This window comes from Melospiza melodia, chromosome 2 (genome assembly GCF_035770615.1).
Source record: "Melospiza melodia melodia isolate bMelMel2 chromosome 2, bMelMel2.pri, whole genome shotgun sequence".
NCBI lineage: Eukaryota > Metazoa > Chordata > Aves > Passeriformes > Passerellidae > Melospiza > Melospiza melodia.
Window position 1 is genome coordinate 120,505,615 of NC_086195.1, and position 27,480 is coordinate 120,533,094.

Below are 27,480 nucleotides of genomic sequence, written 5' to 3' on the forward strand. Positions count from 1 at the left end.
TTATGAATGAGTGAGTGCCAAGGCTCAGAACAAGCAGAAGGAGCACTGGAAGCTGCAGAAAGAAAAATCTAAGCACCAATAATGTCAGAATTAGGAAACAGTTTCCAGCCAGTTCTTCTAAAATTAATCTCATTATGAAGAAGTTACAAATTAAGATTCCTAACTACTAAGTAATTCTAACTAAATCAGTACTGTCAAACAACTCACTCTAATAATGTAAGTCAGAAGGAAACAAGTATGTCTAGTGTATGATCATCTTCCAGGTTTTACTGCCTTAAAACACTCTCATGCTTTCTAGCATCTAATTGTAGCATACAGGTGTGAGAGTAGATATTTAAATGTATTTAATGCTCTTTTTCTGGAGGACTTTCTTTTGCAAGGAATTAAAGTAGTAAAGCTGTAGAGAGGTATTTCTCACCATCACACTGATCACCAAAGAGCAAACAAGGTGGACATTGGTCACCAAAACTTGTCTTGACTATTTAGGAACCTAATCAGGTTCATCAGAATCAGGAACTTTAATGATTTTCAAATCTCTCAATACAACACCTACATAACTCAACTTCATTATAAAAAAAATTATTATTACTGCAAGTAGATCTTCAAGAGGCAGAGAAAAGGTTAGAAATGGATGACTAAAGGGGAGGAAAGATGCCTTCCAAACTCTCATCCAAAGTCCCACCATCTTTCAGCCCATTAAATTATTCAGTAGTTTGTAAACAAATAGCTGTTTTACATATCAATGTCTTGATGCTGAATATAAACAAAAAAAAAATCCAAAGAAGAAACTGCAGAAGAAAGAGAGTGTTACTCTCCCCCTAACTGTCTTCAATGCATATGACTGAGTGGGAATCTTCCCCAAGTGCCTGTCTGAGATCAGGATATAGATGAGAAAAACATGGATGAGGTTCAATTTACATTAAACTAAAACCCCTGTTGGGGGAATAAGGCAAACAACCAGAAAATATAACAATAAAGAGAATTATTTAACTGAGAACATTTTTCAGTAATGCTGTACTTGTGTTTGAATCATCTCAGCATAGCTGGATTTCAAATTGCAACAAAAATAATTTTTAAGACCAGCAGTGTGGCTTTATTTGACCCCCTCTTTCCAAGGACAGCATCTCTCCGATTAATAAATCTGTGTCACGTTAGTGCCAGACCACATAAAAGCTCCTAATATAAAATTAATCTTTAAATCACTTAGAAGCTAAAGACAATGGGAACATGTCAGTGAAAGCATCTTGCTGGAGACAGATGAGGTAAATCTCTGGCCATAATTCTGAGCAGTGATGTTTGGCTACTTGTCATTTCCAGGTGAAGTTTGAAAGTTGACAGACAGGGAAGTGATGACACCTCTTCAAGTTCTGTAATGCCATGATTGCTGTCTATGATGTTACTCAAACCAAGTTAACAGAAATTCAGCAGGGCCTCACCATGTAGGAGCTCACGTCTACATAGTCTTACAAATTCTGAGAGGAATTTAAAGTACAAACAGCATAATTTGCAACATGAATATTTTATACGATTTATAAAATATTTTGTATAGAATAGAAGGACCAGACAAGCATAAACACATTGTAACACTTTTGAAGACAAAAACCAGAATGGAATGTGCTCTTAGAAAATACTAAACTTGAAATGCTATGCATAATTTGAGAACAATGAAAACTGCTCACAAAGTCAAGTGAAATTTGACAGATTCAGCTGATAGAAATCACACAGAAATTTTTTTATTGCCAAAATGTTTTTCCATTTTCTAAATTAAATACTTTAACTTTTACACTAAAGGAATTCACTTGTTTAAAAATGGCTTTTATTTCAAACTTCAAATTTCAAAATCTTAAAGACAAAATCAAAGCACAATAACCATATAAAACATGTTCTTATTTTAGACCAAAGAAAGATGGTTTTGTTGGCTGAATCTAATTCTTTTGAGCAAAGCACTGAGTCAAAACTTCATGACTTGCAAACCTGCACTTAGATGCCACAGCCTGTAACATAAATTTACATGATTCTACAGGGAAGGTTTCCCCCAGAATTAACATAGCATAATTTAGACAAGCTCCCAAGCCACTATATTTTTTTCTGAATATGAACCTGAATGCGTAGTTTAATACATTAGCCTCTTTGAAATAACTCAGGTGAAACTGACAGATAGCACAGAACTGAAAACAACAGGTCAGCCTTTTGTTAATGAACAGTTGTCATGGAAACCTTTTTCTTGCTGCGTCTCCAAGATAAGAAAACTGTTCATACTTATTCCATCATCACTGCCAGCAAAGGCCAAAAATAAAAATTATACTATCCCCTGAAAAGCAGACAAGGATGTCTGCATTCCACACCAAGAAATCCAGGATCTCAGAAGGAAGAATGCAAAATTATCTGTACATTTATTATCTTCAATGGAATCTTCTGAAGTATGGGAATAATCAAGATCCTGAAAGTCTCCCATTCAAGCTCACTGTCTAGTCTCACCCTATTTTCTTGATATGCTGGCTTGAAGCTTGAGGTCAAGTGGGCTCTGTAGCTCAAAAATTCTACTGCTTTCACCTTGTGTGCAACCCTCGACCTTCTTTTTCTTTTCCATACTCAGCTTCAGATCCAGAAAAACCTGTTCCTTTACACATAGAAAAATAATTCTCCACTGCCTGAGAAACTGAGAGTGTCTTATTACAACTAACAGAGACTAGTAGGTATGAAGAAATTACAAAAATTATTATTTTGCTTTTACATCCCTGAATCTAAACAAAGCCCATGGATCACTGTTTGGATTCTGTACAGCACCTGTCAACTCAAATAACACTGAATTTAATTCAGTCTAAACTAGACTACCAGAAGCTATTAATTTGCTATTAAAAACTATTTGTACATAGCACTTGCTGAATCATAATTCAGGCTACTTTCAAAGACAGTTTTACAGACTGCTTTATTTTTTGCAATGGCTGTCTCTAAAGGACTCCAAGGGCTTTTCATTGAGAAACATGGAAGAAAGAGGACCCTTCAGATATATTCAGAAGAAGATGGAAAAAGAAGTGACTGCTCACAAAGGAGATGTAAGAGATTTGTGCAATTCCTAATGTCTTTTGTTTGACATTTATGGTAGATTGTTTTGCACAGTTTTGTAACTATTGAATGTCTGAATTCTTTGAATTCTTTTGAAAAAATGGCTATTTTACATCTGAAATGTTAAAATGTACCTTTAAAATGTTCTTGTATAAAAAGATATCTTTTAGTTCTATTTTTAAAAAAAATCACACTTAAAAAAAATCCTTACAGATCTTGATTTTGACTTGGTTTTACCAAAAAGAGGAATTGGTTTTACCAGAGAGAGGAACTGGTTTTTCTTCTACAGTCTGCATGTTTTAGCAAAAATTCCCATTCCTAAATTTAAAAAACAAGCATCAATACTTTACAATGTAAAATTGTGTACATTTGGTATAAATCTTTTACTTAAATCGATACCACATTCTATTAAAATTCCCTTTTTCTTTCTTTATTACTTTTAAAAAAGGCTAGCTTTTTCTTTGAGCATTGTTTAAAGAAATAGTTTGTATTAATTGAAAGGAGCTGCAGCATATCCAAGGCAAATTCCTCTAATGTTTCTTGTGTGATGCATCCTGCATCATTTGGCAGGATGCATCACACAAGAAAAATTAGAGGAATTTACCATGAAATGGATTTCCTGTAAGTGGAATAGCAATTTAAACTTTATGACACAAAATTCCTCCACAATTTTATATAATCTTACAATTGCCTTACAGCTCTCAAAATTTAATTTTAATTCCTGAACGACAGTACTTTTCAAAATATCTTAGCAGTCCCATGTAAAAGTTGAGAATGCCCAAATCCACAAAATGTGCACCAGTACCCTTTTCCAGATGATTTTATGGAATAATAGACATCCTCCAGTGAATTAATAAATATTAGTGGAGGATGCAATGCTCAAGAAATTGCCAAACACCCAATGGTTACACATTGACATCAGCTGGTAACTGTGAAAGAACTTAAGGGTAAAGCATGCAAGACATACTACTAACTATCAGTTTTATCTTCTTACTGATGCATGAATGAACATTCAGATATGCATGAAAAATTTAAATTTAGTGTATATCAACAATCTACAATACCAGAAAACGTTATTATGACATTCATAGAGATTAATTTTAAAAACCTTTTGAAAACACTGTCAAATTTTGTTCTAGCTTTCAAACAGTATAGAAGTTTTACCTGATCAAATACTTTAGAAACCACATGCTTATCCAGAACTGGGATGTATTTTGTACTGTGAAGGACAGTTGTAGGAGCTAAGGCATCCATGATGGTGAGTCTCCTAGCAACCAAGCCATGGGTCTTTAACCAAAGAGCTGAAGAGACATCTAGAGAGCTAGAAAAGAGAGACTGTAAGATGTAGCTCAAGGTAGAAACACATTTGAAAGGTTTGAAATGACTGAAGAAAATATGTAAACTGTAAGTTTTGTTGTGCATTCATATATGCACACACATACCTTTCAGATGCCCCTTTCACAGTCTGCATTTTCAAATCTAAGAGAAAACATTTGCATTTTGTTATTTCAGAGGTTTTGTGCACACAAAAGTATGCCTAAATTAGTCGCCATATAATAGCATCATTTTTTATTTGAGCCTACAAGCAGCATCATGTACAACAACTGTAAAACATTTCAGTTGCTAAATTAATCAGTGAAAATTAGTTTTAGTTTCCTTGCCTTCCTGGTGCATGATCAATAGTAACAGTGCTACTACATGCCTCATGAGCTCTAATCAGCCAGAGAAGAAATTTATAAAATAGGAAGGTAATTTGTTTTTTAAACTGTAATTTGTTTCAGTTTATTTATTTTTGACCAAGACCAAAGATTACCCAGCTTATTTCCCAAGCCAAGATGTAACACCAAGTACTACCACTAATGAGATGGCCAGGAGTAGCTAATTTAAGGTACACCACTACGAAAAGCTCTATAAAAGATATATAAAAAACTAAACATAAGATGCTGAAATGTAAAAAAGTCAAACATCTTCAAGTGTCATAGGTAAGGTTTTAGAAGTACTTAGACGTATCATAAAGTTCAGAGTTGGACTAATTACTGAAAGAAATTAATATTATCTGGATGTATCTCTAAGTCCCATTGAAAACCCAGTTGTAAAAGGCTAGTTTGAGAACTGACAGGAGTCTGAACACAGCTGTAAGGACACTCTCACAATACCCAACTTCATCTCTGTTGAGTTTCAGTTCTTTGTACTGCAGATCTGCACAGCTTTGCCTCAAATGAGCCACCATTAGTTACAAATGTAATGGGAGAAACCTTACCATCTTCCCCAGTCAGAGCTTCTTGTTCTGTCAACTTGCCTTTGAAATTGGTTGTACATTTCACACCCTTTTTGACAGAAAAACTCTTTTCCTCTGGAGACACTCCTTCCTCTGGGCTTTCTTCCCTAAATTTCACACTACGGTTCAGGAATTGCAGCAGACTTGACTTTGTTTGATCTGTAGTTGTTGAAAGGGAAAGAAAGGAAGAGCTAACTTACTGCTCCGATTTTTGAGTTCTTCTTTGGTATTCAATTTTTAAGTGACTGCCTACACAATACATCAAGCAGAAAACTACTTCAGTGCTAAGTTGTGCTGTGTATTTTCCCCAAAGATGAGGGTTTATTTTACTTCAGCTGGGCAAGTTTAGTTTCAGATTGCTTCCAGGACGCTTCCAGGAGAAATGTAGTATTATGGGTGTAGTAAGGGGAAACATTAGTGTAAGTAATGCTGTAATTGGTAAAATATAGATCACCTCTTCATTCTTGCCAATTATGTACTTAGAATAAAAAGAGATTAGGGTTCAATATCTACTGTTAAAAAACTGTTTACAGAGCTTTCTAAACATTCTGCTAAAATGGCTACTTTTTCATGGCAGGGCCTGTGACAAAGCACATATGAGCAGACATTTGTTTGTCTGTTTTCACCAAATAAGTAGGATGGCTGAAAAGTAGTGATGAAGAGAAGTTTAGATTTTCAAAATGATAATTACTTAAGTCAGCAAACTATTAATTTGTTCCCAAAACGAGGGATGATTTTTGCTATGTGCAACAGAATCTTTTCAAGTTAGTGAATGAATTCTGCTGAGAATTACAGCTCATATGAGTCTCACCTGCATATAATGCTTTCTTTCTTTGGGCTGGACTGGCAGCAGTGCTTTGCCTGGTTTGCTCACGTGATGGCACTGATGGTTCTTCTGAAGCACAGCATGGCCTACTCCTAAGAGAAGTACTCTGCTCTTTAATGTGTTTAGAAACAGGGACACAGTGTGTGTCTGCTTGTGATTACAGCTTGTAAGTGACAAAAAGAAATTACCGCAAATATATAACACCAGTTTGAATAACACTAAGCTGAAGTTCTCTGGCAAATTAAACACTGATTTCAAATGCTTTGAACAGTGCAAAATATTTTATGTTATACTAATATGCATTTCAAAGGAGAGTTCAAAGCAGGTTAAAATATTCTTAGATTTTTTAATTTTTTAAATGTAATTTCTTAGTTTATTTAAAATATGTTCATTACTTTTAGGATAACACTCATGTATTTGGGATAAGAACAGAATGCTCTCTAATAGCTACTTTGAACCCCAGGGCTAAGTAACTACCATTAGCAATGAGAATATCTGCCAACTACATACACATATATATAGATACACACATATATATGTGTCCCAGCATTAATAAAACATGTAATATGCAAATTCTGAAATAAGCACTTAAAAATATTTTCATACTGGACATCCTACCTTCTCTTTCATACATGAAATCATAACATCACTGTCCACTTGTAATAATTTTTACTTTATTTTCATTCTTTTACTGTTTTAAATAGATTTCTGTCTTAGAAATCTGATTTCTTTTAATGCATTTTTTAATGATTTTAGTATCATTGCACAAATAAATACACATATTTGTATGTGTACATTTGTACATAGTTCATGTTTTAATCAGCTTATTCTAATGAGGTATCAAGGCAGCTGTACTTAGATGACAATAATTTTTCATGAATTCTCTAGGTCAGAGGGACCAATTTTACCACATGTTGGAGACAAAAAAATCATTTCCCCTCTTTGCTTTAATTATTCGTAATATGTTGAGACTATTGGTATATTTGAGATAATTTTGTTTCAGGCATCACAGTATTAGTTAATTTTTCCAGCTTTTTCTTTTCCATTACCCTGAGAGTAAGAAAGCAACAACATCTTTTAAAAAGGAAAACTGTAAGAGATAGTTCACACCTCTCATTAACATAATAACATAATGAGGACATACTTATTCTCTGGATAATTTTCTTCACTACAAGAATTCATCATCAGACTTTTCTCATGAAAGGTCTTCACTTTCTCTAGATCTTTCTCTCCTTGATCAATTTCTCTTTTCAAAAGATATATGTCTTTATTCTAACAAAAAGAAAATCAAATGTTTTAGTACAATTACTCCAAAATATCTTTCATTTCTGAACTGAAATGATGCAAGTTCTGATAATAATTCTGAATAATGATTCAGGACAGCTTCCAAATTTTGTATACTTTTTCAGGTAGGCTCTTGTGCTTGGCATTATAGCCTTTCAAATTATTCTTCCTCCCTAGGAAAATGGCAAGCATTCCCTAACTAGCCAGTTACCCCTTGAGATAGGAACAGCTGTATTTCTGAATAAGGTAATGAAGTCACTAGCTCCACTCATTTCAAGCAAGCAAGAAAATAAGCACATAAATAAAACACAATACAAGATATGTACACTACAAGGTACATTGACTGTTATTTTACAGATCTCAGCTGTATCACATTGTATTCCCAGGCCCAAGGAAGCAAAAACCATACTCTTCAGATGAACACTGGAACTGACTAGGAATCATTTAGGCTAAAGGAGGAAACAGGAAGGAAATTCCAACAATGATCCCTGTACAGCTCCCACAGGACCACAGGCTCCCATGTCCAAGTCTGGAGATGTACAACACAGACTCTGGCCCTCATTTTTCCAACATGAGCAGTGTCACACAATCCACACCAGCAGAATCACTGAAATTTCCCAGTACAGTGACATTTTTCAAAAGCTGGATTATTTTCACATCTTCATTCTAATTGGTGTCTGTAAAGTTCAAATTTCCCAGTACTGTCTTGTCCTCATAGTTCAACTACCACCATTTCTGAAATCTATGCAATTAGTTCACTGAGTGCTAATTTTAATTAAAAGCCAGATTATGTTTCAAATGGGTGTTTCTGTTAGTCTATTCAAAAATTTCCTCTTGTGGATTGTTGAGCTGCTCAGTCACACTTGATAAATGATTGCTATTCTACTTATCTTACTTATAGATCTCTCCCGTGCAGCTACTGTAGAACAAACTTGTAACAAAAATCCATAGAATCATTATCATTCAAATTCAGCTCTGCATTCTCTTATTTATTAACAGGATACAAACCATGCTTTCATTTTAAACAGTAACTTATTTCTGAAACAGCATAGATGACATGTTCCTTCCAGAGCTGATTCGGTCTACATGCACTTTTAGGTTTTAGTTTTCATGAGGGGTCATCAGGAGAGGGAGAGTGTGTTTGCAACAATAGCACTACAAATGTAACTTGCAGAATATTCAACCTTTTTTGTTGTTGTCTAGAAAAATTTTGCAAGAAAACAATCATGTTATTGCGTTCATATCACATCAAATCTGACTAGGATTAACCCTCTCTTTTAAGAGTAATCTATTATAATATGAAATCACAATAGTGCAAGTCATGTGGCTTTCCAAAGTAGCATGAAGCAGCAAATATATTGATTTTCAGATACTCACAAAAATAAACTCTGGAGTATCAGGATCACTCAAATAAATGTTGTAATAATGAAACCGTCCCTGTGTTGTAGTAGATAGACCATACAAAAATTTATTGGCTTCTATATCATCACAGTTGAAGGATACAGTATGGATGGGAATTTTACAGTGAAGTTGGACTTCAGCCAAAATTATCTGGGGGGGCTGAAAATCAAAAAAACTTTATGTTAAAAATGTGGCATCTAGAAACATACATCAAAGCATGGAGAATTTGTAACAATTTAATCAGTTGTTCTGTTGCTGAGAGACAGATATAGATCAGTTAAAAGCATCGACTTTATACAGATTGCTATTTCAATCAGAAATTAGCTAAATGAGCCAATTTAAAACTGCGTTTGAAAGACTGATAAGTGCATTAAGGCACATGATGTAAATTGTAATAAAATCAGTACTCTTTTTCTGAAGTTTTAAAATAAATTACTAATGTTTAGGAAATTAAACTACTACATTAGTGTTTAGCATCACTGGATATATCTAAAATATTTTTGGAAGTATATGAGTGTGGATCTTCTTAAGAAATCGAATTAGTTCAAAGAAAAGTTAATTCAATAGCAGGAAACAAAGTAGAGGCTGAGAAAATAGGAAAGCTAGTTTCCTCCTCCCATAAAGAAATAAAAATTAGGTGAAAAAGTATATCTACCATCTCCAAAAATGCTGAAGGATCTGGTAGAAAAAAATTATTGACTCAGTTCCCTAAATTCTGATAACATTTCAGTTGTTCAAAATACTCAAAAATCTTGACAAATTAAGTAATGTTTGCAATATAATACTTGTGTTGGTTGAACTTTAATACTTAAAACCAACATCTGCCATTTCCTTTATTTAACTGTTAAAAAGGTATAAAAGACATTATTAACAAGGTAAAAAGAAATTACTTATTCCCTAATTTTGAACTTAATAAAAATACTAAAAATAAGAATATGAGTTGTACATGAAGCCAAATTATTCTTTGGTAAAATATTAATTTATGCTCTTAGCCAGAAAAACTGTGAAACAATGCCAATAAACATCCAAGAGACTCCACAAGACTCAGCACTGCAGGTATGACATTCATCTCATAATTCCAACTGCTGACACCTCTTTTCTGCATTCTCTGTTTTCTCATTTTGAAATACCTGGTCAGGTCTCCCATCAGTCAAGAGATAAATAGCCTGAGTGTCAGTATCAGCAAGAGCAATCTGGAGAGCTTTGAGGATATTTGTGGAACTTCCAACCTAAGAAACCAAAGAGAAAAAGACCAAGAAACAGCTATAAATACAAACAATTCTTTGCATCTGTTCTTAAATTCATAATGACAGTGTACTGATTCAAGGGATTATACAGAACCAAAATGACTAATAAAATGGTGAAAACATTTATGTCATGTAGCTAACAAAAGCTAAGCAAGTGTCAATGTAAAATAAATTGATGCCAGATTGGTATTCAGTGCTTATGCAAACACACAGAAGAAAAATGCTGGCAGCAGCAATCTGAGCTGTACAAGCAAAAGCAATCACTAAAAGACAATAAACAGACAGGAAGATGGAAGACAAAAGATGCATTCTCTTCGTTTTTACCACTGATGCTCCTGCTTGCCAACTCATCACACTCCCTTGAAACACATATTTTACCTAATCAAACAGTTCAAAAGTTCCTCAAAAGAGTTGCGCAAATTTATATCCCCAAAACTGGTAAAGGAGTTCTTGGTTTTCCAAACATTTTTCCAGACTCTCTCCCATCTACCCCTTTCACACATTAATGTAAGTATTATTTATACTTTAGCACAAAAAAGTTAGCAACAAAACATGCCTAGCAAACTAATGCTGTGCTCACTAAAAATTTCCACTGGAGTAATAATAGCACTTTTCCTATGTCATTCACATACTCAGTGATCATGATCTGCCTTTCCTCTTTTTACACTAAATTCAATTAAATGCATTTCATGGCTTAGGAACCTAAGCCCTACATTTTGCATCTTAGCTGTCCACCTTTCAAACATAGTGTACAAAACCTTCCAAACTAAAGGAACATGTAAGTTTTACCAGTATAAAAACATTTCATCAAGTCTTAGTCTTTTATGGAACCAAAGCAAAACCTCTAAAAAGATAAGAGTCTGTTTTATGCTTGTATAACACCTGAGTACTGTTCTGGAGGGCAGTGAGGATTGTAGTGGTGTAAGAAGAGATTCAGCATCCATGGATATAATGCCTTACAGAAGATAAATATAAATATCTAACATTGACCCATACATGCAAATATATGCTAAGAGATATCATTATTTCTTCAGTCCTATAAACTGTGTTAAAATTTTTTCCAGTCCTTCCCACAAGGGCAAAGGAAATCAGGTGAAATGGAATAGAAGGTACATTTTGACAGTTACTCTGTATGGCTACATAAGAGTGTATGGGCCAGGCAATGTGATAGCTCATCTACCTAATTGTCTTATCTTCTGACCCACAAGCAATTCTTATCAGTACCCACTCATAAGAAATAACCAGCCAAAGTTGTTAAATTTATCTAATACTCCTGATGTCTTAGAATTTATAAAGTTTTTGACATATCGCTCATTACCATGTTTAAATTGGCCAAACTGATTTAAAACAAATCAGCTTCCTTCATTGCTTTTTACATCATAGGAACATAGGGTGGATGCTGATGATGTGCAGAAAATAACCCTGTATCTTATGGTAAAGGTTTAAAAGAAAATAACTCCATAGCTTATGGTTCATTTTAGGTTTCTCAATTGCTACTGTTACAAACAAACACCAGTTTTATCAGTGTTTAAACAACAATGACATATTTCAACTATATGACAGTACTACCACTAAAATTTTAGATGTCATTACATTTAAAGGATTTTTAAGGAGCAGTTAGTTACTGTTTACAGCTCAGCTTCCTTATTCATAATCTTGGGACCAAAGAGCATAAAGTGGGATCAAAGGATCTACTCTGAATAATATTCCAGAGCAACCCTCTGTTCATTTCACCTTTACTGCAAAGACAGCTTTTTGATCTCAGACTGCAAGGCTTAAAAGAGGTTAAAAGGTCAGCAGCACATGTCATCCCTGAAAGAAAGTAGCCTGTTCTTGTGCCATTTCCTATTCCAATATCTAGATCTCAACTTAGAATGAAATTTATAATCTAAAATTCATACTTTTATGAATAATGATGGAAAAGGCCATTCACTAATGCATATACAAGATGGTATCAAAACATGGTAGTTCAAAGTATTATTGAACTTCCATAATGCTGTACAATATACATGACTTAAGCAGAGACAAGTTTTCAAGCCTCAAGGAGGACAGCAAAATAAGGCTAAATGAGCTCAGTTACAAATGTTCAGCTGCTCAGGGAGGCCACACTAATACCTCCTTTTCTCTGTGTGTTGGTCTGTTAGTGTTTTCTGAGAATACCAAGTTATTGATCTTGCTTTGTAGTCTCAGAGGTATTATGTTGCTTACCCAATTCCCTCATCCCCAGGAATCTCGTTATTAAGGCTGAAGAAGCGCTGTCACAATGCTGAGAAGTTTTATTACATGAACATGGGGGTTTGTGCCAGAAAACATAATGTGGGATGTATCTATACCTTTGCATGACTGATTTTTAGTCCTGTGTTCATAACATTTTTGTCCACATTTAATGGTCTTAAAGCTGCTTATAGTTACAATATGGCGAATCATTGTGACTGACTACAAGCAGTTCTGCTTTGTTTCAGGGAAAAACACTCAGATTTTGGCCACTGTCACAGAGAAAATACTGGGTAGATAGATGTTTGGTCTGAGTATGTTTGTTCTCATGTTTCTATGGCACCTAAACTAGAAATGCTTTTCCGGTTTAGTGGCTTTGGTCTCCTGTACCACCTCTGAGCAGTAAGTTAGCCAGCAACACCTCTCATCCATGCAGCAGCCTATTACCGCGCCTGTGTGGGCGCTGGTGGTGAGAGAGAGACGGTGAATCTTATTTCTTGAATCAGAAGGCTTGATTTATTAAGATATTATATATAATACATTATGACTATATTAAAAAGAATATAGAGAGAGGTTTGCCGAGCTGCTAGGACAGGCTAGGAATAGATAGAAAGAATCTATAACAAAGTTGTGTTCAAGGACTCAGTCCCCTGGCTTGCACTTTGTGATTGGCCCTTAATTATAAACATAGAAAATGAGCCAATCAAGGTGTCCCTGTTGCATTCCACAGCATCTGATAGTAATTGTTTACCTTGTCTTCTGAGGCCTCTGGCCTCCAGAAGACGCAGAAATCCGAAAGAAAGGATTTCTGTGAAGAAATGTCTGCGACAGCAGCCCTGCAGCAAGAATGACAAATTTAAAAGCAGGGTCTGAGTGATCACAGGATTCCTAGGGAAGTCAAATTGGCCAATGCTCACATTTTGGCTACTAAACATAGCAGGCTGCAAGCTGAATTAATATGATTTCCTAAACAGGTCCATTGTTAAAGGATTATTATACCTGGCAAATACATTGTATTCAGATCTACTTAATTTTATCCATCATCTATATTGTCAGCTTACTCAAGTCAAAGACAGTCTATGCAAAATCACCCCAGCCATACAGAAAGTGGAGAAACATACACAACTTTGAACAAACAAAGAAACAAACACACTTTATTAAAAACTCTTTGTAATAATTAGCTGCTGTATTACCTCAAGCCCTTTTATCCAAAGCCAAGCATCTTGCAAATTTTCCTCATTAACTTCAACAAGTTTCTCTTGCCATGCCACTGCTTGGGCACTAAATTTCACAAAGTTAAATCTCTTCTTGTGTCTCAGTTGCTCCTGCAGGAGACAGCATGTGATTTTTACCTACTATTAAAAGAAATTATACTTGTATCCTGAAATACTGAGTAATAGCAATTATTTTAATTATTATATAATTAATGATATTATTGCAATAAATTATAACATATTAAAATATGTTTCTATTTTATTATTATATTAAATTATGTTTAAAATATGTTTATATTTTAATATGATTATTGTAATAAAATTAAAAGATATGGTGTCCATTGAGACATAGAAAGCTAGAGACATTTATTGCTTGCAACTATTAAGATTGCTTGAAATTCCCAAAGTAAGTCTCCATATACTCATATTTCTCAAACAATTTAAACAGCAAATGTGTAGGAGGGCATGAAAGAAAGAGATGAAACCAGCTATGATCAGTGGTGTAAGAAAGAGATTACCACTGCTTACCAGAGGAAATTGAAATCAGAAAGAAAGTAAGATATCATTTAGAGGAGGAGAACAAGAATCATATAAAGAGCACCGGCAAGAAGAACTAGGACAGCAGGAGAAAATCAAGACTTTGCTGAAGCTATTTTTGGACAGAAGTTATAAGTTAGCGAAGATTTGTGCAAGCAAGTACAAACTTTCAGAGCCTGAAGTCTTTGCTTCCCTTTCATCATAATTTGTGTGCTGCTTCCTGTGAAACCTTCTAGCACAGTATCCAAGATATTTCTAGTGCTGATCTACTTAGAGGACCACAAAATACTATGTCCTATGACTTGAGCACTTAGCTCAAAAATCTCTCTGTCATACTTTCAATTTTTTAGTCCTACTAATGATCGCTATCAATGCCAGACTGAATTTTCATCTCACTTACTTCTCTTAGGACTCAAGAAATTTAAAATTAATCATGTCTCTGAAATATTAATGAAGCTTAGGTGACATCATTGTAGACCTCTAACCATAGACAAGACAATCCTTTCTTAGGTGTGTCTCCCAGTACTCACAGCTTTTGAGGTACTCCTGCACTTTGCCAGTCCCTGTGCAAAGTTCTGAGTCACTGTAAAATGCGAGGAAGTCAAAAACATTCTACACCCTCTATTGTGGAAGCATAAAAGTGAATCTAGAACACTCATTACAAATCACAACAAGCCAATGGAATTGAATGACACTGTTTAAAAGTGAAAATGAAAACGCCAAAAGGCATTTCATTGCATAGCTTGTTTTTGATTTGGCTTTTTTTGCTGTTGTTGCTGTTTGCTTTTTAGTTGGCTTGTTTTTCTTTTCTTTAGAAGTGATGTGGCTTGAGGGAAAGAATGACTTAAGCAATTTTAATTTTTAATATTTTCTCTTGCTTTTTTCAAATAGTTGTATAAATGAGGGGAAAATATAAATTCTTAATTAAAAAATGAGCGCATGAAGAAAAATCTAAATATTTTTATAAAGCTGCTGTTTTATAAAAAACTTTTAAAAATAAAGAAAAAGTAGAGTAAAAACTATCCAGAAAAGATCAGTTTACTCTAAAATGTTCCTCAGCCTTCAGAGTCATCCCTTTATCATACCTGCATTAGCTGAAATATTTTTTCCTTCACTAGTGGCAGCTTGTTTTTCATAGACTGGGATGTATCAATAAGAATACAGATATCATCTTCAAACACATTCCCAAAAAGCCCTCTGCTTCCTTGTTGAAGCCACTTAATCCTGGGGGAGGAAAAAAAAATCAAAACCTGTTCTGTAACATCTCTGGAGCTCTGTGTATCAGAATCTGAGAGGTAGGATCTTTTTGTCACTGCCATACTTCTTATTCTCTTTCCCAAAGGACCTGTTAGTAGTGACTGTCAGAAGCCCTTGATGAATCAGTCCCCTGTCCCTACATCACAAGACATTTTTAGGTTTTTATTAGTTTTTTATTTCAATAGAAAACAATACAGCACCTTTCTAAAGTCAGGTATCACGTAGTTTGGGCTGGGAAATCCAACACGGAAGCAACATGGAACAAGTGGTATAACCATGGTCCCTGTATCTGTTTTCCAGACTCATCTCAGTCAATCATTTAAGCCTATATTACTGTGGCTCCCTTCTCAGGAAACCACTTGAGAATCTCTTCTCCAAGGAACTTAAGCACTTCAAAGAGCCTTAATATAACACAGATGCTTTAATGGTTTGTGGACCTTGAGCCTTAAATACAGAGTTTGATTTACATTTTAAACAGGACTGGGATGTGCCAGCCAGTTAAATACATGCACATATACTGCTCTGCACAAGAACATTTCCTCGGTAATGGATGCAGCAAGTCCAAATCTGATTTCCCTTGAGAGTCATAGAATACTTATCTACACTGAAACAGAGACATTTAACACATGGAACATCATGGCCCTGGGAAAAATATACATCTCCACAGAAGATTTCAGAAAAGCTCTAACATGGAAATATAAGGATACTGTTACAGTAGCTACTGATATATATTTTGTCATTAGTTATTTCACCCAAAGTGTTTGATGAGGTCTACCAAGACTTTTTAAACTTCAGATGAAACATTCGAAACAGCAATCTTGATTTGGATTTCAAAAATTCATGCTCACCACAACTGCTTATCTCAAATTTTCCTTTGACAGTATGTAATTGTTATCCTAAATACAGTAATATGAAGGTAAACTAGAAGGAATAACACAACTCTGTTTGACCTTGCTAAATATAATCAGATTGTTTTATTTTTGGCTGGAAAGGAGAAACAAAATTAAAAATTCACCAATAATATAAAGGTTCACATCCTTCTTTTTTGAGTGAGGCATCTTGTTGTCCTAATATACAAACAAGAGGGCAATTTTTTTTTTTCCGTTCTACAATTGGTTTTCCTTAGACTACCTATTATTTTGTAGATGTCATACAAAACCTAAGTGTCCATATGGCTGAATAAATCTGAATTACACAGCTAGTTTGAGCAGTGAACTTGTGATCAGGTGCATTACTGACTCTGATCTAGACTGTTCAAACTTGTCTTCAACACAAAATTACAAAAGGGCAGATAACCACCATCAGTACAGGCACAAGCCAAGCTGTGCTTCTTGGTGTCACAAGGGATCCTAGGTACACAAGATGAATGTTTACTAAATTTTACTGATGATTCTTGAAGTTGTCTGCCGCCTTATAGCCCAAATACTTTTTGGCACTTTTAGTAGTAATTCAAAAAATGTGCAGACTGACTTTCACACCTGTGTTTCAGAAGGAGAACAAAAGTTCAAAATCTCAATCAGTTTTCTTCTATGGCTACTAAGAAACCCAACATAAAAGATTCTGATTTAAAATAGACTTCTGGCTTCGTACTGCCGCTGTCAGTTTACCAACCACTTCAACTTATTATGACAGTAAATGTCAAACTTTTCAACACTCATGTAAAGTGATCAAACTGATTTTATGTGAAAGAACACAAACCTTCCTTCCACTTGTCTGAGAGCTGTCCTCATTTTCTCTTTGTACTGCTTATACTTCTCTGTAGTAACATACACATGAACTACAGATCCATCTTTCCAGAGGGTATGTACAAACTTGTCACAGTATCTTGCATGAATTATCTTTCTCTTTGTCTCCTACAGGAAAGAAAAACACATTTCATGTGGAAAACATATTATTTTGCAGTGTCTTTAATATTTGGGGAACAAACTTCAAAGACATGCTTGTTGCACGTGAACAGGACTAGAAAGAAACATAGGATATGGTCTTCACAGAATTTGCTCCTATAAAGATTCAATAGAAAGTGGTTTTATTCTTGCAGCTAGCAAAAACCAGAAGCTTACCAAACAGTCAATAGTAAAGCTTGAGAAAAACAAATAGAAGACAAATTAATCCAAATTTTCTTAACAAACTAGAGGACACTGCAGCATCTGAGACTAACACGTCCTCTAAAGATAACATGAAATCTTTGCCCTAGCCCACAGAAATACAAAGAAAACCAAGGCATTGATTAAGCCAGTCCTGATTCTTCCTTTCAGAATATTTGTGAACCAGCAAGAAGTCCTTAAAGCAGTCATTCTCAAAGAGCTCTTTGAGACATTGTTATTCTGTCTCAATAATTAATAATCTGATTTTAACAAAAAATACAAAACAACAACACCATACACTATATGATCAATTTATTCCATCAACCAAGTTTTCAAGTTTTAAAAGAAAAAATAAACAACTCATAGGACATGAGGGAAAATGAACAATACTCACAGCATCAGTTTGTGAATGTTCATCCTCTGGTTCAGTGTTTATGCCAACAGGCCCATCTACATGGTGAAAAACACTATCAGCAAGTGCATCATACAGTGTGAGCTTCTGAGCTTTCAAGCCATATGTCTGCAACCACTTCTCAGAAGTCAAATATTCATCAGTTATATGTTTTGATAATGGATGATCACCTTTGTCTGCTAATAAAGAAAATAAACAAAATCTCCTATATAACAGGGTTCATTTTGGATAAGCTATTTTCAAAACCAGACTGATACTGGAATCAAAATTTTCAAACTTGCTCTACTTATTCTGACAGCATTGGAGCGAACAGATATTTCTATTATTTTTAATAGTCTGGTACTTTGGCTGTGGGTTTTTTTCCTTATCAGAAAACTCACTGCAACAAATTTCTTTGTAATTGGAAAAAAAAAAACCACCAGAAGACAGGGAGCAAAAACAACAAATAGTGAGAGGATCAACATAAAAACCAAATTTTCTTAGTAGCTGAATTACAAAATGCCAGAAAGTAATACTGAATAAGATGTCTAACTTCAAGGAGATTCATTTGAGAAAATGAAACAACAGAAGATATAATTGAAAATACAGTAAAGACCATAACAATAATTTGTTTAGAGATGGCTATTTAAAGTAAAAGGCAAACTACAATGTCATATTGTTTCACAAATTTTCTAAGGACTATTTTAAGGCACAACTCTGGACACCAGTATTGCATACAGACAACACACATAAAATAATAGGATACAGGATTCTTCACTGACTCATCACTATCCCAATAAACCACATCAATACCAAATCACAAGGCAGTGGGTCCCATAGCAGGGTGAATTTATTTTACTACACTTTAATTTTGGTAGACCAAGGTGGTATAAATGTCTACTCAGTTTAGATGCAGCTACATCGACCACACTAGTGAGATCCTGAGCCTGTAAATAAACCTACGGAGGCATCTACTGCCCTTACACACACAGAGATCAGCCAACATCAGGGCAGGTGCACAATCAGAGTCTGTTCTTGTGGAAAACTTTGTTTTATAATTGCCTGTGGTCCTTAGAACAACTGTCACAAATGTGCTCACAAATTTTTGAAAAGAAAACTGTTGTGTTCTTTCTCCCACATGCTTTGCATAGAGCATCTCCATTTTTGCAGGACTGAGTAGCTTCTCACTGTCCCTTGTTAAAGCCTTCCAGAGCAGAACTTCAGAAACCAGCTACACTTCTGTCTCCAACAGGGCTCAATCCAATCAGTTTGCACAGAACAACAAATGAGCATGTGCTAGGTCAGACACAATGGCAGAAACTATGGGCTGAATGAACAAATGTAGGTGTTCCTCTATGTTTCTTAAGACAGGAGTTGTCAGAGTGCTTATTCTGAATAGTTTTCAGATCTCTGCCCTTGACAAAAATGCAACCCCACTGCTTCTTCCCTTTATGTGGAATGAACTAGCTACCAGGTTGGAGGCTATCCCAAGAAGACTGTGATAGGAGAGGGATAAGGTATTTCACCAGCACTGTGTAGAAAAAAATGAAGATTTACTGGTTCAGGCAGACAGGAAGAGATCACAAAAAACACCCCAAATACTTTCTATATCCTAAAATCCAGGTAACTTCTAAACCTAGTCACTGGTAAACTAAAAATGGTGTGTTTCAGCCTGAGCTGCTAAACTTTGACAAGCTTAAACCATAGTAAACAGAGATTTGTACTGGAAAGTCTTAAGCAATGCTAAGTTTAGATAACTATTACAGTGCTATATAGACACATAGGTGCTATACCCTGTATACAGAAAGTTTTGAGAAAATCATCCTCAAACTGATGTGCAATCAAAACTGTTCACAAAAAAATGTTGATCATTAATACAATGGTAGCTGTATTTCTTGTGAAAGAAACATAAATTATACCATCTTGAGAAGCAGGTTGGTCAGATTCTGATAAGATTTCCTGAACTTGTCTCACCGTACTCTTGGCTTCCTCCAGCTCTTTCCAGATCAAAAACACATCTTCACAGACACCAGCCACTGCAAGAGAAATAATAAATAGAACTTCACATTTTTATACAATTTCAGCTTTTTGTAACTCCTCAATCACAACAAAGTCATTGGTATACCCAGAACTTGCCATATAACCTTGTTTTCTTGAGGTCCCGTTGCAATGACAAATGCTGTTCCCGGGCAGACTTCAAAAAAAAGACTCAAACCTGGCTCCAGGATATGAGAGGTGCTTAGCATATTGGAGCTAACCTCCAAAGTTGGCCACAGATTGTTCCCACAGAGGAAGCAAATACATTTTAACACTCTTGGAAAATAATAAGGAAAATCCACAATGAAATTCACTTGTTGCCCCTGGACTTCATTGCAAAACTTGGCTCGAAAGAGTAAACACAGTTTTGACATTTGAAAGAGAAAACAGTTTTGACTCTTTCCACATCCTAAAGTACATAATTAATTTTATTTAAACCTTCTTTCCCTGATGACTATCTAATTAAATTTTGCTAAAGATAAATTTAATTTCCTCCCAACAATCTTCAACAGTCATAAACAAATGTTACCAAAAAAAAAATTACTACCTCGCTATATTTTCAAAAATAATTAGAAAGATCCAAAACTGGAATTGAGACAAGGTTTTCTCAATTTCAACAGATATGCCTTTCTTGATGAAAATAATAAAAGACTTATTTATTTCATAAAATAAATCACTAAAATTGAGACACCTTGTATACCTAAGCAGTAGGATTGCTATTAAAAATGTGTTAAATTAAGTTACTCTCAGAGTTTAAACTGCAATATTGGACACTGCAGAGAAACCGTGTGCAGTGTTAGAGTAAAAATCTAAAAGAAGTTGAATAATCAGCTATCCTAACCACAAATACAGGTTACAAACTATTGCAGATCACAACCTATTAATGAATTGCACATAAAAATGCTGAACAAGGCAAACTATATCTTACCATCCAGTGGTTCAGCTAATATTCAGTGATGGTTCACTGTATGAAAGATAACATATGAAAATTTATCTACTAAAGCAGGTTGCCAGTTCTTTGATAAACTTTCTGAAAAAAATAATACCAATACTAGTACTAAAAATAATAAAATTATACAAATAATAACTCGATTTTAATTGTGAAATGCTTTCAGATTCCAACAAATATTTTGAATTGTGCTATTGTACACTGCCATCTCCTGGGACCTTCCTGCATTTCAAAACATCTGTTGCAGCCATTAGAACAAAGATCAACATTTCCTAAATCACAAAAAGCTTCAGTAAGGCAGATCATTCCACAACATAAAACACAAAAGGGAATTAAAAATCCCCCTCAGTCTGTAATCATTACCTGCTAAATTTAAGAAAAATATTCCCATCAAATATTTCAGAAAGAATTCTACTTTTATTTTATAAGCAATCTCTCCCCAGAAATGAAAACACATGGATTCACACCACACATGAACATAGTTCTAACTTTAAGGCTGTTAAGAATGCAATTCCAGTGGTGCTGTCTCCAAATAAATCTGGATATCCTCCACAAGCTGTCAATTACTGTCATCTAGATTTAATTTTATGAATATGTTAGCATTTTAAAATATTTTAAATAATTTGAAAATATTTAAAGAAATATTTAAAGACACTTAACTGCCTCTAAATCAGTAACAATTATATCATTGTGTTGCTTCATTTCCTCTTAAGTTAATGATATGGACTCATCAGTTTTACAGGATTATTGTTACTGTCCCCATTAAGATAGGTGAATTGAATTGGTATTACATGAGAAGATATTTTTTCCTCATTTATGCTTGTAGCACAGCATGCCTTCCCAAAGCAAGTGTGCTCAATGTCACTTGCTACACAGGACAAATGCAGGCACCAAGAACTGCACATTGTAAAATTCCAGCTGCTTAAAATCTTTTTTCCAACAACATTTTTCCGGGATTCAACTGGGACAGAAGCTTGCAAGCAGTGATATGCATAGCACTTTCTCTCTCTACACCGGAAGCTCAACTGCACCTCTGCCTCAGCCTCCTTTCCCCTGCAGCTAAGGAGTGGCCTGTGTCTTTCAAAATGGAACCCCCAAAATCAAAATCTACATGCAAAGCATAGCATCTTCTGGATGTGGCTCTCAGCTGTGGCCCATCCCTCAAAGCACATCTCTGGTAAATGACCAAGAAAGCATGAACCTCATTTTGTTTAAATTCCCTCTGCTCAACCTCAGATGTGCCATTTTTGGGGGACCACCAACCAAAGAAAGTCACCCCTCTGGAGGGTGCAGTTCACAACCACTCCAAGCCACTGTCTCTTGTACACATTCAGGTACCCATGTCCCAGGCATCATCTTGCCTTAAAAAATTACTTTATCCAGGGAGAGAAAGAGCACTCCTGGCTCCCCCTGCCATGAAGAACTTTCCCAGCTGCTCTGGGGGGCAGTGTCAGAGTCAGACCTCTGGGGACCCCCCCAGAGGTCATTCAAAACCCACCCCACTGCAATGGCAAGAGTGCGGCCACCAGTCACACACAAGGGGACTGGCCCGAACACCCTGCTGCACATGTCCAGCCTGGGCCAAGTGCAGTCAGTTTCCCTTGGATCTCCCCAAAGCCATCCTGACCCTGCAGAGAACCTCACCCTGGGTAATGTTCCAGGAGTGCCCTGCCCGCAGGTAAAGGCGTTTCTGCTCTGCAGAAGGGAGGGCCTAGGAAAGAGGAAGAGGATGAGGAAGGTTGTGGGGAGAGCCTGTGGCAAGGGGCAGAAGCATTTTGCTGACTCCCACGAACTGAGAAGCAAGATGTTAGACCTAAGCAAAACCACAACCAGACTTGCACGTGTACATGGAAACTCATAACTGCCCTCATTTCCACTTCCCAGTTATTTAACTGGCAGACAATCTCAAAAGAAGCAGCTTTTCCACATGTACCTCCCCACAAACAAACTCACCCGGTTTTACAAGTCACTGTAACCAATCTGATTTCCGTACTGCTAATGAAATAATCCTGCTTTGGAAAAAAAAAAAAAAACACAACCAAACAACCTACAAAATGTCCAAAATACCTACAATACCTTTGAAACAGGAAGCAAATACCAATACAAAAGAAAATCATGGAAAACAAAAGCATTTCTTAATTGTCTGAATATCTGACTTCAACCATGGAAGCAACCATGGAAGCAAGTAAATGCAAATATAATGAAATAAGATCTGTCTGAAAATAAATGTGCTGGCAAGGGAAGGTGGGGAAATTGATTTTCTTCACTGCCAGTCCCTTTCTCAGCCTCCACGTGGCAGCAGAACACAGCAATATACCCTTAAGCATTGATTTTTAAAATCTCCACTTAGAGGGGGATGAATGAACGCACAAAGAGGTGTAAGAGGGTAGTCCACAGCTTTTACCTGCATACTTGCCAGGTCAAACAGCACTGAAACTCACTGCAGTCAAATCCTGCCCCTTTTCCACTGGGCAAATGGACAAAGCAAATGAACTTTGCATCCCATGTGGAATCACAAAACAACTATCTGCATCATTCTCTACACATTAGCAAAGAGATTTCCCAGGCCAAGGTTAGGCTGCTAAAACTAGACAAAGCACATCCAAGAAAAAAGCAGAGGCAATGACCTTTGCTACAGCTTCTAGGAAAAGTAGCCACTCTTCAGTCATTATTCTGGCTCTCCAAAGGGAGAGTTCAATCTTTCCCATGTCAGTGTACATAAACAGCGCAGAGTTCATTGACTTCAATGTCATACAGGAGAATGACGCTCTTACGCTTTCCTTTTTTGCACACAATAACCTGAAATATTCCCTCTCATGTTTCCCCACATGTGAAAAATCAAGCACATCTAAGGACAGAGCCTTATATTGCTCACAAGGAGGTCAGACACTTTGGATTTATCACATCACTAAAATCCTGATTTCAGTCCATTTGCATTTTCTCTACACTTGCCAGCTCATCTATTCCACCACACAGAAACCACTACACAGAAATTTACTGTTTCTGTGTCAGCCACCAAGGACCCTCTATTCATTTTAGGATCTAGTTCAAAGCACTGCTGCTTTTCAAGCACTATGTAGCACTTATCACCCTGTTACTCCAAGCAGATGACACGAATGTGCCCTTTTTCAGAAAGACATCTTTTCTTCACAGCTTCCACCATTCCTTGCCTTCCTTGTCTTCGACTTCCAACTTAAATGTCACCTCCTTTCCACTTATAATTTTAACTACATAACAAGATTGCTTAATTCTACAGCTTTTTACAGATGAATAAACTGCACAAAGAATGTAGGCAGAAGTGATAACAGGAAAATTAGTGCTGAATGAGGAGATATAATCACATTGGTGAAATAAGGCTTTATGTAGAAGCATTTCTCTGCCAGAAGTAAATCTGAGGCTGCCAGCAAAAGGACCCTAATTCTTTAATGAGTTACACCTGTTTTGATCTTGAGCACCCACTCAAAATGAGTGTCAAAAAATTGTTAGTTCATCACACTTGCTTTCCAAATGTCTACTCAAGATGCAAAAGAGGGGAGAATTGAGCTCTTATCTAAAATTTTAAATAGTTCTGACTTGTTTTGTTAAGCAGATGAAAAGGAATCAACGTAAAGATATCCAGTATTTGCAAAATGCTGATATTCAGTGGATACCAGAAACTATCAGATGTCGCTAAAACAGCTTTTCCAGTCCATATAACATGGTTATGAGTTTCATCCTCCAGATGTTGCATTTGTGGTGCAAAAAGGAGCATAATCAAAATATTCCTGTGCCTCCTTTTAGTTTTTTAGAAACACCCCATTTGGAGGATTAAATCTCTGGTTCATTCTCTATTTATTTCCTTGCGTAGTTTATGCCACATATCCAAGAACCAGTTGCAGAGCCCATTAGTGAGTAACCGACACTTTTATTTTTATTGCCTTATTACTACGCCCTTGAAGGAGTCTCTGAAACGAGAAATCAGACATAGACCAGAATAATGTCTTCAATGTGTTTTCTTTTCTGAAAGGACTTAAGATTCTGCATATGACTGAAACACTCCAATTGGCTGCCAGTGATGTCACGGCTGTGCTTGTAATACCCAGTAAATGCAGAAAGCTAATTGTGTTCCTTTTTAATGTGTAAATTCTACTCCATAATAGCAATAAGACACAACTGACAATGCACTTCAAGGGGATTACTGCCCTTTTGAGTGATTAAAGCTATTCAGCCTTCAGCTTTAGAAACAGTGGTGAGGAAGTAATTTCAGTCATACAGGAGCTCTAGGCTCATCTATTGAAACAGGCTGACTGCCCCAGGGGAAGAGGGAGGCAGCTCCCCCCATGCACACCCCCAAATGTGGTACAGCAAGAAAGCACTCACAGCAGACTGAAGGCAATCATTATACTACTCTGCATTAGTATGAAACAACAGCGTTTTGAAGCAGACTCTGCTGCTGGTTTCTAAACTCTGCATGGGTGAGCCATGAGTGTCCTTTCATGACTCAAAAAAGCAGGTGATACCTCACTTCTTTATTTCTGGCCCTCACAATGGCTCTTTCTCTTGTGCTGTTATAATCATGATCCTAGTGAAGGATAGATTAGTATGCAAGAAACTTGATTACAACCCAAATATGGGCCACTCAGTCCAAGACTGACAAACAGCCTTACATGAGACACCAAATCCACCTTATGCCACACATTCCCTAACAGTGAGAAGAGGATAACACTGTTCTACCTTTGGGGCAACACTAATGCCCCCAGCACAAAGGGAGAGAAGGGGGTAGGTGTGTTGAGCCACGAGACTAAAGATGTCTTATGATTCTTGATGCCTAAAAGAAATATTTTTTTAACTCTCCTGCTGAGAAAGACGTCAGATTTGACACACAAAGCCTCACTTCATATCACAAGCCCCTCTCCTCCCACCCTGGCTGAAACCACAGTCCAGTCCCCCACTGAACACTTACCCAGAGGAAGTAGCACTGTGACTAATATGAAACACATTGAGCTTTCGGCCCAGCTCCACCCACCAGTGAAACTGTTTATTTTGGTTGTTTCCTCCTGGTATTTTTTCTATCAATCCTCCCACCACCACTTTGCATTGCCTTCTCTATGGTCACTTTACTGTGCTTTTTGCCTTTGTGACAAATTCTTGTGACAAGCAAGCAAGCCTCATGTTGATTTAATCCCCTTATATTACCAATGAAATTGGCCTATATTGATGTTGGCTGTTCTATCAAATGGTCTGCCACACTATTCCTCTTCCTTTTAACCATTTCTCCATACATTTCCACAAGGTCACTGGCATAAGCACACAAGTACCATTCTTTATATTCCTAAATAAATTTTCTTCTCCCTTTTTTTTCATTTTTCTTTCATTCTCACATGCACATCCTCTACTCTCTTCATTTCTCTCTTTTCCTTGCCCTCTCCTTCCCACACAGAGAATTTCCATTTCCAGAGCAGTCCTGTCCTCACCCCACCCACACCTACAGGTTTCCTCTGATTTTACATTCATCAAGTTCCTAAACTACACTTCTATTCTGACATGTTGCTGATAATATCAGTGTAATCTTGGGATTTATATTGTCTACCTAGTGGCCTTCTCCCTTTCACTTTTCCAGAGTTCAAAATTAATCCTTTTCCATCCTCTTCATATTTTAGTGCAGGTCCAGTAGCATCTCTGCAGTTATTCTTCTCAGCAAAAGCATGGAATCTGTAATACAAAATGAGTTTCAACCAGTACACAAAACACATAAATATTTCTCTAATTTTAAAGAGGTGTTTTTCAAACACACAACTACAGAATCATATCTAAAGCTTCCACTACAATAAGATTATATTAATTAAGATTAGTATTTTCAAGCTTTTTATATACATTTATGTACTTTCTGAAGTCTTCTCATGTAGAATATTCTTTCTTTTTGATATTACTAACTGCAAAGCACCTTACTCTTCAATTTCCTGGAAATCTATTTTTAATTAATGCTTTTAAGAGGCTGAGCAGGCATGTAATTTGAGATGTCTGAGATGACACTAACACCTTTTTATCAGATTATCCTCCCAGTTGAAAGCCTAGCAGGAACATTTATTTCATTATGGACATACAAATCAGGATGACATGCAGACTTTATTTATCCTCATTGTCAAAACAGAGAAGCTCTCAGAGCAGGAAAAAGATGCATTTCTAAAACAGAAGTACACTAGAAACAGGTTCAAGGCATGAAAAGCCCATGAACTTGGCTGTTCCTGTGGGAAAGCTGACTTAAACTTATATACAGTTGTTGGGCAATCATCCACCAGCAAGTTATTAACAGGCCCTGTAAGTCTGCACAAAAGCTAGACTCATGCAAAAAGATGACAGTGAAAATAGTATCAAACAAAAAAATTCCTCTTAGCTCCCTGCCACAACCCTTTTTGTCTCTGTCTATACCATACAAGAAACACTCACTTTCCTTTAATAAAGAAGGTAAAAACACTGCCAAAAGAAAATGAGGAATAGTGACTGGCAATGTATCTGGTACCATAAAGGTACCATGCTTCCAAATGACCACAATCATTTTAAACATATATCAGACCAGAGCAAACATAACACTTTCCCAGTCTTGTTTTTGGCAGACGCTCCCATCTCCTAAAAGCTATTTCTAAACACAGATGGCTATAAAAGAGCTAAGCAGCTGCCATCTTACCAATTGCTCTGCTGTCATTTGGGAGATTTCT

At 36.1% G+C, this 27,480-nt stretch overlaps 1 protein-coding gene across 1 annotated transcript in view; it reads right to left on the bottom strand.

Moving 5' to 3' along the window:
* Nucleotides 1-27,480, bottom strand: part of VWA3B (von Willebrand factor A domain containing 3B) — a 58,975-nt gene that overhangs the window by 16,328 nt on the left and 15,167 nt on the right. The window contains 13 exon segments of the mRNA XM_063149741.1: nucleotides 4,231-4,387; nucleotides 4,509-4,545; nucleotides 5,327-5,503; nucleotides 6,156-6,262; nucleotides 7,315-7,442; nucleotides 8,832-9,014; nucleotides 9,986-10,084; nucleotides 13,510-13,641; nucleotides 15,153-15,291; nucleotides 17,023-17,177; nucleotides 17,803-17,999; nucleotides 19,719-19,835; nucleotides 26,355-26,476. Coding sequence (XP_063005811.1) covers nucleotides 4,231-4,387; nucleotides 4,509-4,545; nucleotides 5,327-5,503; nucleotides 6,156-6,262; nucleotides 7,315-7,442; nucleotides 8,832-9,014; nucleotides 9,986-10,084; nucleotides 13,510-13,641; nucleotides 15,153-15,291; nucleotides 17,023-17,177; nucleotides 17,803-17,999; nucleotides 19,719-19,835; nucleotides 26,355-26,476 — 1,750 coding nt within the window.